This window comes from Zerene cesonia, chromosome 19, assembly GCF_012273895.1.
Source record: "Zerene cesonia ecotype Mississippi chromosome 19, Zerene_cesonia_1.1, whole genome shotgun sequence".
NCBI lineage: Eukaryota > Metazoa > Arthropoda > Insecta > Lepidoptera > Pieridae > Zerene > Zerene cesonia.
In genome coordinates, this window is record NC_052120.1 from 4,345,706 (window position 1) to 4,357,436 (window position 11,731).

The 11,731-nt window shown below is 33.4% G+C and overlaps 1 protein-coding gene across 1 annotated transcript in view; it reads right to left on the reverse strand.

Moving 5' to 3' along the window:
- LOC119834517 (nuclear receptor subfamily 2 group E member 1) overlaps window positions 1-11,731 on the reverse strand; it is a 23,737-nt gene that overhangs the window by 7,621 nt on the left and 4,385 nt on the right. The window contains exons 2-3 of the mRNA XM_038358906.1: window positions 8,172-8,252; window positions 7,380-7,541 (exon numbers count right to left, since the gene is read on the reverse strand). Coding sequence (XP_038214834.1) covers window positions 7,380-7,541; window positions 8,172-8,252 — 243 coding nt within the window. The remainder of the gene's footprint in view (window positions 1-7,379; window positions 7,542-8,171; window positions 8,253-11,731) is intronic.

The window sequence follows — 11,731 nt, forward strand, 5'->3', positions numbered from 1 at the left end:
ACTAGCAAATCCGGCGAACTCCGTTTCGCTACCAGATGGCTGTATGTGAAAAATTTTCCCGTTTTTCCGTTGAATTTTTTCCTGAATTTTCTATGCTATAAACCTCACGGAGCCCGAGACCTTTCCAACGAATGCAAAACCGTGGAAATCGGCTCGTGCGTTCTGGAGTTATAGCGTCAGGAAGGAAAAGCCGACTTATTTTTATATAGTAGATTATTAGTTCTTAAGACTTAATACCTGGTACCGAAAATGAAAATGTCAATAACGGGTACTGATATGTTGATTATAATTTAAAAATATAACTAAGTTTAAAATATCTACAATGACTTACCTACTCTACAAACTTTCAAAGGGTGAAATTCAAATACACATACATAATACAAAGGCGCGAGGGTGCTCAGCAATTAAAAGTAAACAAAACGCATTTTTCAAAAAGTTTAAAAATCGGAACAACATGACGTGATAGATAGCCTCAGGCGTAATTTTTTTTTTGTACTTTTCGTCTTAATTCTCCCGGTACTTAAAATTGGCATAATTATTATAAAGCGAATAATATTAAATAACAGACAATTTAAAGACTAATATAAATAAAAAATCATACATTGTTAAATACCGCACAGTCTTATGTTGCTTGCTTCTCAAGCTTTAGCTATCTTACAAAACGATGTCTTAAACTTAAGTCTTGTTAGTCACGTCTAGACTCAGTTCAAGACAAGATTCTAGAAAACGCCTTTGTAGAAACTTACACCATGCCATGTGAGGAAGTGGGGCAGGTACTTATGTATCTACGTTGCTCTCGTGTAAATGGAGTGCTGCGGTCGATATTGTAGTGTTGTTCCTGCTCTTATCGAATAGTTTTATGAATTCGAATAGTTTTTACGATACAAGCAAAAATTGTAAGCAAATACAAAGTTGGATCGTAAAATATGAAAAAGATAGAAGCATAAATTGATACTCATTATACAGATTTCGATATAGGTGTTAGGCTGTACCGCATTTGGGTATTAAATTTATGTGTGTATAAGTTTATAACTTGAAAATTAATTTTCAAAAATTAATATCACAAAAAGTTCTTGGTTTTCATTCTTTGTAAACATATGTAAACTGATTAGTGCTAGGTATTTTCTATATAAGCTAAATAATACAAAAATATGATTAAATTATTTTTATGAACATTATTTGAAAATTTCAGAATTCACCTTAACTCGCTCAAAATTTTGAACGACTTAAATTTATGAGAAATTTTGAAAGAATAGAAAAATTTTGATCACGAGGCAGAACTAATTTACTTTACGTTCCAAGACAATTTTTGGGTCGTTATAGCTACCTTTGACGATAAAAACATTATAATCTAAATGTACAAATTTTATCGATAATATTGAAAAGCCGTATCTAACCATCGGGGTAAGTGAGAAGGTGGCCACCAGTCACGTCGGGGGGTGTGATTAATGACCCAATAATCCCAGTCTCCTCGCCTAGCCTATGAAAGCTTCACGAAGCCGAATTGGTGAATGGTCAAAAGGTTTATTGACCGACCAAGTAAGAGGCACTACGTATACGTAGGTATATAGCATGATATTTGAAATTCTTATTTAAGTATTAATAATTTTACTAGGTATTGTAATTAATGACTAAATAATTTTTCAATATTGAAGAGAAGGAATTTTTGCATGTAAAAATATACCTATTCATGCAACTTATTTTATATTTATAGAATGTTAGTGATCTTCTTATCGAATTATCCTAATTCCACATTATTCATTTTTATAAGCACGGTCACAGATAATACAATAACCTAAATTAAATCGTTCTTTTAATTTCTAATATACAACAATTTATACATGATATATTATTTATGACATATTTAATTTAGGCCGTCGACCTATATATAATATTTATTTTATGATTTCAATACATATAGCAGAAAACTGCATTAATAAAGCGATCATGTCGGAAAGCTCCTAGTCATTAGATATTTAGTCGGTTCATTGGAATTCAGATATCATGACTTAGCACAAATGGAGAGCTTATGGAGAGGTACGGAATACGATACGGTAAGATAAAACCTCTACTGCTATGTTACTGTAATATAACTTTTACAAACCTCTATTCATAGATTATTGGAATAGGGAATTATTCAAAATTTCAATAATATTTTTTCATACGCGAGCAATTTTGGACAAAGTATAGGTAGATGTACCGACTATTTAAATAACTATTTCTCAACAGATAATAAAATATGTTATAAAAATGTCTTCCTTTCCGACAACATTACAGTTCCATAGATGCGCATCAAAATCATCGTGTGGAAAATATCCGATGAGAGCGACCCCGTGGTCCGACATTCGTTTCAACGTTAATTCCAGCCGCATTTGTTCCATTACATTTCCGACACAAAGTAGATACGCGTTTGCCGAATTGACTAGGTGGATGCGACGAAGCGAACCAAAAAGGAAAGAGATACCGAGAGCATTACACCTGAGCGTGATAGGGAGGATGAATCAAAAGTGAGAAAGATGTATTCAGAAGTGAAATAGTCTGCTGGCTGAGCACATCATCATTAACGAGCCAGTGAGGGCGGAGGGCAGCGAAGAGGCAGAGGGGGCGCGTCAGGTGCCCTGGCTCCCACGGCTCACCTGCGCACAAAATTATTCCTTACCGCAATCATATCTAAAGAGCACAATTCTTTAAAACACACAGCTTCACAGAAGGTTTTGATCTCAGAAATACTTTCAAGTCCACAGACATTAATATGAGAAATATCTATCTATGTTCTTGTTCACCTTTAGTTCTTAAGATCATAAACACGTAACCAACCGTTTGTGAAATTATTATTTATTAATATTAATTATTAATATACTTGTAATAAATCAACAAAATTACGTGTATCAGAATCCTGAATAAAAGTGTTGCTTTATAACTTACATATATGTATATATGAAAAACATACCTACTTAACAAAATTTCTAAGTATCAATACATATATTTTTGTGAAATTATAATTGAATGTCAAAATAACTTTGAAAAAATGTTACCGAAGTCCCATATTTTAATCGAGACCAGCTTTATCACTCGAATCTAATGCTACAGCTTCAAATATTTACATAATGCATTGTATTTACATTTTGTGTTCAATTAGTCCGAGTAAATATTAAATGAACTATCATAATAACAGTTTGTCTATGGAAAAACTTGACGACGCGGACGGTAACCGGCAGCGGTTTTTGAACGTTTGCCTGTTTCAAACTGAACAAGTTTCAGAGTGCGCTACAACACTTTACTCCCTAACTATAAACAACTTTGTATTGTGACACCCTTGAGTTTACAAACCAACCAAAAGTATTTTTAGAAAATGCTTCAAATCAAACTGTTCGAAAGTATTCAATTCTTTCGAAATAAGTAAATGGAGATCAATTGGAATTTAAGTTCCCAAACTATTTTATTTCACCATCTAAACTCTTTTGACAATGTTTACAACTGAGACTATATTTATCTCATACTCAAACATTCAAAACTATTCAAAGAAGTCAAAACTTTTTGAGTTAACTCTGAAAACAAAACACTTCTATTTAGATTTCATTCATGTAAAAACTGAGAGTTCAAATGTTTATCAAATAATTGTAATTTAATTACAAAAAGCAATCACAGCTAAACCTCAACAAATCCACTCGGATGTAACGCAATTAACCCCCGACTGCATCGCCCAGGTTAATTAATTATCACGGAAGCTGACGAAAAAAATACCATCATTATACCTACCAGCTGTACGAGAGGTTTATCCTATTATAATTTAGTTTTATTACGGTGACCGTGCAATAATTTGTTCACGCACGATATTTGAAAATTAAATTTGATGTGAGAAATTCATTCCCTCCGTGTGATGTTCAGGGTGGGCTCACTTATTGTCAAAATATTGGTAATAATTCGTATTGTAGCGAGAACTCTGACAAAGCGCTGTATAAATCACATAATCGGATCGAACCCTCGTGCCTCGGTCTCTGAACCTTTATTTATTTAAAACATACAAATGTTACATATTCACGGACTTAACATAAATTTAAGTTTAAACAGGTATTCCAATTACATGTTTTCTTTTCTTTACGAATTACAAACCATGAATATTAACAAATGTACACTCTATTTCAATATGGTTGGATTATAAAAAATATAAATAACCGATTTACTTATTCTTTTGCGCTATTTACCGACTCAGCTCATGAATTAACAAAATTGTATGAAAATTAACAAATTAGTTTCATTTTCAATTATTATTGAAATGGGCGGACCTTACCAACTTCAAAGGTTGATTCAAGCACCTTTCGAAAATTGCAAACAGTAGAAGAATACAGTTTCTACCTTAGCTTAGGTCCGCTACAATTGAACTGTAACACTGCAATAAAGGTCATACAAGCATTAATAATTCCACAATAACAGAATAATTGAGCCCCTCACAGTCCCCTCGTGGTCAGGAGCGCAGGAGGTGTCGAACACGTGTTCCAACTCCTAAACTGCTCCCAAACAGCGATCTTTTCAATTTGATACGCTGTCGATAGGTGTAAGTCCACAATATAACACGCAATACTTTTGTACTGATGAGCAATAAAATTAAAGGGGCGTTTATGATTAATGTCATCAATAAAAACATTTTATGATCTATTATCCATAATATTTACTATAGTAAATGTAAGTTAAAAAAGAAGGAAATCCTGAAAAGTGTTTAAAATGATGCTTGATTTTCATAAGATCTAAGGATTATATATGATGATATGATACCTTTTCTCGACGAGTAGATGCTTGCTTAACAAAAAAACACGGTGCTTAAAAATTGTGCGGTATTATAAAATGCATAGTTAATAAATAAATATTTCAGTGGTTCGAGATATTTCACTAGCACTAGCGTGTTCAAGAATGTATTAAAGAAAACGTGTTAAATAAATTATAGACGATGTGAATGATGTTTAAAATTATTTATAGCAGATACAATGGGGTGGTTATTATATATTTTAGTTTGTTAATTTGTTACTTAATGATAGAAAATAAATAAATCCCTATGATTATAAGGTTAACCATACATTACGCAATTAGCACCGGAAAGTAAAGGGGAGGTATCACATATTCAGTACTCAATAACACAGATAATATAATACTATACTTCAATGCTATGAAGAAATAACATTATTCGGAATACACCATACAGCTACATAATTTTTATTCTAAACATTTGAATGTTTTCAGAGAACGCAACAAGGGAAACGATTCATTTCAATTCATTACTGTTTCAATCTTTGAAAAAAAGACTTCAAAAGGTAACGCACTGTGAATTCCGAATCTTGCGTGCGAACCGTTAAATTAAAAATAAATATTGTGAAACGTCAGTATGTTACCGGCGGGCGCCGAAAAATATCAGGGAAAATTGGGAAAAAGGCAGAACGGTTGGTTCGCAGGGGTGGTGTGGGGTAGGTGAATCTTTTTGTGAAGTAGAGAGAATTAATTTAACCCGCTGCGGGGTTACACGACATGGCGGTAATTGAAAAGTTTGCCCCTTGTCGGCGGCGCGCCACCCACGACTGCGCGTCTTTGCGACACTTTGCTTTCATTAAAAGACTTTGTGATAATAATTTGGAAAATTTTTATTTAAATATTTTTTCCATCTCTAGAATACAACTTTTTGAATATACGAATTATTTTCTATAGTTATATTATAATTGAGTAAGCCTGTGGAAAATATTAATATATTATAAATAATTGTATAAAAAATTCCATCCCTATCATCGTAGCAGCGTAGCTATAGCAAGTTCAGAATGATACTTAAACTCAAAGAGAAGAAAAAAATAAAACATTTACTATTACTATATTATAGAAATATTAAAGACCCGTTAACTTCTTCGCCGCGCGGGAAAGTTTTTCGTAGCAAAGTGAGCGTAGCGCGTAGCTTTATCGATTCGAATTAATTCAAAAAGTTAAATTGAGGATTACGTTTGTTTGATCGTGCGAAAGAAAACGGAAAATTGAGGTTAGATACATATTGACGAATGTGTAGAAATAAATTCGACCTAATTTTGCTTTTTCATTGTACCAAATAACGCCTTTGAAAATTGTTTCGAGTAATAGAATCTACAATCCTGTAATATCTAGTCTAGATACATTCATGACTTATTTTTTTTTTATCAACATAATAAAAAAGGTTTTTAGCTACGCTAGATACATTTAGTAATAAGTACTGTCTCACGTGACGGGTAAGTTTCGTGAGGGCGTATAATTACGCGAGCGAGTAAACATATAAAGGTAATCCGGGCCGCGGCGGCACAAAGTGATGCTCGTGAATAATTAAACGACGAAGCACCTGCGGCGAGACCACACTTTGCTACTTTTGAATATAGGGCTGCTATGAAGAGATTTTATAATACAAGCAACATTTATAATAACATCCATACCGTTGCTCATTTACAACCCATTTAAAGTTATTATTAGATTTTATAAGTATTTCTACTAGGGCTTGTAGGTTGCCGTTTCTTATTTAGTTTATATTAAGTTTCATTAATTATTTTTGACAACCCTACACGTTAACTAAGAATCGCAAAAGCTCTGTCACATTCGAGTATGAGAACCAGCATCCGACTTGCGACCGACATGGGACTCCATGAATATTCAATTATTCTTAGTATTTCGCTTAATTATAGAGATTTAGATTTAATCGAGTGATCTACATAAGTAGTTTATGGTGAATTATAAGTAGGTACTTTAAAATACATTTTTGCAATTTTCTTTAACGTGCTGAATTTCAAATTATTCATGCATTGATGCTGTTTCAATATAACTGAACACATAAATAACGTGATGTAAAAGAACCCAGAGCTGACAATGCAGACCGCAATATTGAATATGTGAAACGTCATAATGACAGGTGGGGACGCGATGAAAATTGAAGCGATCGTCGGTGTTGCCTAGTTTTATTTCATTCAATATTTCAGCGCTCCACGGACAAAACAACCTGCTGTGAGCCTGATGTATAATGGATTGTGTTCTATGGTGTACACTCCGGGCATATCTAGTGCTGCTATTGTGCAGCACAACGTGAACGTTTTCGATACCTAACCTGTCTGTTTAACTAGTTATATAACTAGAACGTATGTATGTAATGTACCTAACTACGTCTGATATTTTAAATTAGATCTGGCGCTTAATTCTGTCTACGTGAAGTACAATCTTCTTTTATTCTTCTTCAAGTATTCATTAGTACTGTGCTTATGAAAAAACTCAGCCAAAATGTTTTTGGTTTAACCGTATAGAGATATCTAAATACATTCAAATGCTCCCTTCTAGCGGATACTATCTGGATTATCATTTTTTTTATTATGTTCAACATGCTGAATACATACCGTCTTTGTTCATATTAGCCTGGAAGCACTTAGCAAGTCTGCAGGCCCTGCACTGGTTGCGATGCGTTTTGTCGACAGGACATCGACCCTTCATCTCTCCCCCAGCTTTGCATGTGTATACTCGGTTCCGATGAATGGACCGTTTGAAGAAGCCGGAGCAACCTTTAGTTTAAAACGGCACTGTGTTGAGAAAAACGAGCATAACAAAAGAGAATAATATTATAGTAGATAGAAGTTTTTTTTTATGTCATAGCGGGCAACTGAGCTGGTGGTGCCCCTGATGGTAAACGATCATCACCGCCCATGAACATTCGCAGAAGCATGAGAATGCTCTGAGAATGCTCTGCCCGCTTTTTAGGGATAAGGGATAAGGAAAGGATTGATGACTAGAAAGAAGGAATGGATAGGGAAGGGCTAGGAGAAGGAAATAGGCCTCCGGCTCCCCCACTCACCGTACGAACACTAATAGCAAGTTCATTTCACGCCGGTTTTCTGTGGGGGTGTGGTACTTCCCCGGTGCGAGCTGGCCCATTCGTGCCGAAGCATGCTCGACTCCCACGATAAATATATATAAATAAATAAAATTATAAATCTATTGCAAAAGCTCTGAGTTTGAGCGTCAATTAAAATTCATGTTATCGTACAATTGTTTTATTTTAAACAATATATGTTTATTTTATGTAAAAAACTGAATAGTAGGTATTTCTTGTAATTTTGACATAACTTATAATAAAGTTGTCAGGTATAATATTCAAAAATTGTAATCCAATGTTGTTAGTTTTAAATACTGACCGTCACAGCTATATATTCCATAGTGTTTCCCTGAACTTCTGTCGCCACAAACATTGCAGGGGATATCCAGTAGTCGATCTCCTGCCAAAAAAAGTACTAAGTATTAAGAATAACTAAAAGTTATGAGCACTAGGTAAAGCTAATAAAATAATTATAATTTATTTAAAATTATGTAGGCAACATTTATAGAAAATCAGCTAAAAGTAAAAAAAAGTTAAGTTTTGAAAAATCCAAATAAGGCATCCTACGGTCTTGAAAGCACCTACTTTAATTCCCAAAACTATGCTATTCCGTTCTTAATTTTTTGTAAGTAAAAGTGAGGTAGTCTAAAATATCAAGTATTTAAATGAACGATTTAGTACGAAAACCGAATCGTAGCCTAACCAATAATCTTCCTCGATACTATTTATCTTAAGATGATAATGTTTATTCAATAATTGACGCTGTAAGTATGCCGCTGAGCGCTCCCTTACCCAAAACGGATTAGTCAGATTACACCAATCTCGCTAATAACGTCGTGTTTTTGTTGCGTTTACTGAAACCTTCCCCTTCAGTTGCCCCTTTTCTTTGGCGCTGATCTAAAGACTTTTATTACACAATCTCGTAACAAAATGCTAAAAGTAAAAAATATTTTAGCTTTGTGCACTTAGTAGTCAATAAAGCTAATAACTTGTCACAAGGTACGTCAATTATTTGTAATTCACATTTACTCTAAATAATAATTAGAGACTGAATGTTTGATGAAAAAGTTGAGTTGGAGCATTTGAGTTTATATGTTTCTGGGATTCAAACAGATTATTGTTTATTTTGAATATATTCGTTCTCTGACAAATGGATATAAAAAAAACATATAAGAATGATTGTGATTTCCTTTGTCATCGTATATAAAAAAGAAAATATTGATACACTGTGATAACCGAAATGAAATCCTAATATTAAATAAATAACTCATATTAATATACTTAGAAAAGAAAGTACATAAACATCGTTTTACTTCCTGAATAAGCGGGCGGTGTAAAAGAGGATAATAAGCTTTGAATCCTTTTGAAGACAGGATCTTTTCTTTTTTCACCGAATAGGACTTAGACGACTTTACCGATCGTCTTTCGGGCATCAGATGAAAGCTGTGAAGTGGCGTAATTATCCCTTTTTCTACTTTAAAATTTTTTATACACAAGGCGTGAGTTTATGCAGTAAGATGAGGCGATAACAATTTAAGGTCAAATATTCGTTGTGGTAAGTAGGTACGAGCTTTATTATTCTTACTACATTTTTTTACTCTGGAGCCTTCGATCATAATAATGACTTTAGAGCATAATATTTTTATATTATAATAAAACATACTAATAATTTTGAACAAAATCGCGATTCGAAGACTGTTTACGCCTTCAAATTGTCAGACCTTGATCAAAATTACATAGGACATCATGGTAGGTACCAGCTATCAAATATAAAAATAAAATAATAAGAATCGCTTTACCGTGTAAAAAAATATGAAATACAAAAAAAAATGACAGTCGATTTGAAAACTGTCGAAAAAAAACGCTGGTAGATACAGTTTTGAACGACTGCCTAATATTTCAAATTTACTCAAACGCTTATTAAAGATACCAAGAGAAACATTTTTTAAATTTGCTTACACTATTTCCTATAGCAGTTTCATCAAAACAAAACTTATAGATTTTCTTCTCAAATTAGATAAAGGATCAATCAATGTAATAAAAGTTAACATATTCATATAATATACAATACTCACAATAACAAATAATTCTCTCGTGATAGAACGAGATGAGAGGTAGAGAAGAGAAGAACATATAATAAGACAGTAAAATCGAGTGTCTTTATATTACACATTTTTTAGAAAAAACTAATAGGGGGCGATTAAAGAAAAGTAACAGAAACCAAAAAAAACAATTTTTGGGAATTTTGTCTGTGGTACGTTATTACTTCGAAACTACTCATCGGATTTAATATAATTTGGAGTGATGTCAAAAGTTTGTTTCGTCAGAATCGGTTAAGTGAAAAAGAAGTTATGTTCAATTGAAGATTTACTTCAAGCCCAACAGATCATCCAAATTATAAGAGACTAGCAGCGCCCCACGGTTTCACCCGCCTAAGTACGTATCGGATAAAAAGTTGCATATATGTTATTCCAGTTGTCCTGCTATCTACGTACCAAATTTCATTGCAATCGGTTCAATAGTTTTTGCGTGAAAGAGCAACGAACAAACACACATCCTAGTATTTTCTTGTGTTTTATTTTACACGAGTATTATACATTTAGAAATTAAAAACTTTTTAACGGATTTTTAACGCAAGCATAGGCGTTACAAGAAGTCTGCGGTATGTGAACACACTCTGGACAACAACCACTTCTTAAGATTCGACCAACCACAAATCCTCGCCACAGAAAATAGATTTTTTCCATGACTTGTACGTGAGGCTATTGAAATTAAAAAACATCCAAATTTCAATAGAGAAGATGGTTTACAGCTTTCCAACACCTGGGATCCTGTTATCAAGAATTTAAAACCCCATGTCGGACGTACCAAAAGACCAGAAGACACTATCAGCCAATACTGCCAACATCCAGAAAAATTCTCTACATACCACTGCGGAGAAATAGGTGGAGGTATTTCACAAACAACAATTTTTGTATGACTTTCAAGACAGTTGACATCTCAGTCTCCCCGTGACCACGCTCGCAGTAAAGTGTTCGAAACGTCGGGTTAATAATTTAATGAATTAATTGCGTTTAAAATCCTTTAAAAAGTTTTTGATTACTAAACACACGCATTTATAATATTAGTTGGATATAAAAACTGTGTCATAACAAAAATTGTTAAACGTGATGAGCATTGTCTGCTAAAAATATAAATTGAAGTTCTGTAACATCTGAAGTGGAACTCCAAGAACCAAGCTACACTTTAACATGTACCTACATAGGAATTAGAATTGAGGAGTCAGGCATTGTTCAGTCTCATGAGCGACAAAATCACCGACATCTGTGGTAAGACCCGGAAGATAAGTAGTTCTTCCTCGATTTTGTTCACGTTCAAAGTCCACGCGAATGAAGTCACGGGCACCAGCTAGTATAATTGTTATAGTGTCACATTATATCACTAAAACAATAGAAATAGCCCCGGTGTAGCACGGGTTGAACCGTTGTAAGTAAAAGAACTTATATGATTGTATCAGATCAGTATTTGCGAAGATTTAAAAAAAAAAGATTCAATGTTACAAACTTTCCCTCTTTATAATATTTAGTAAATATGTTATTGATAGACTAGTATAGATAAGTAAGAATTTCATAGCATTATTCATTATTTAACAATTTAAGGTTAGAATTTAAACGCTTATAATATCTAAACCTCTATACATAAAACAATGTTAATAACAGTTAATTTATACCTATCATCGTAAAATTGTAAACATCGTTAGATTACATTCTCGCGGGAATCTAACTCCCATGATATTGTAAACTGTCCAAAAGATTGTGATCCGAAACATACTGATTACGATTTACTGTATTATTTTTCGGTAGATTATTTATGTGGATG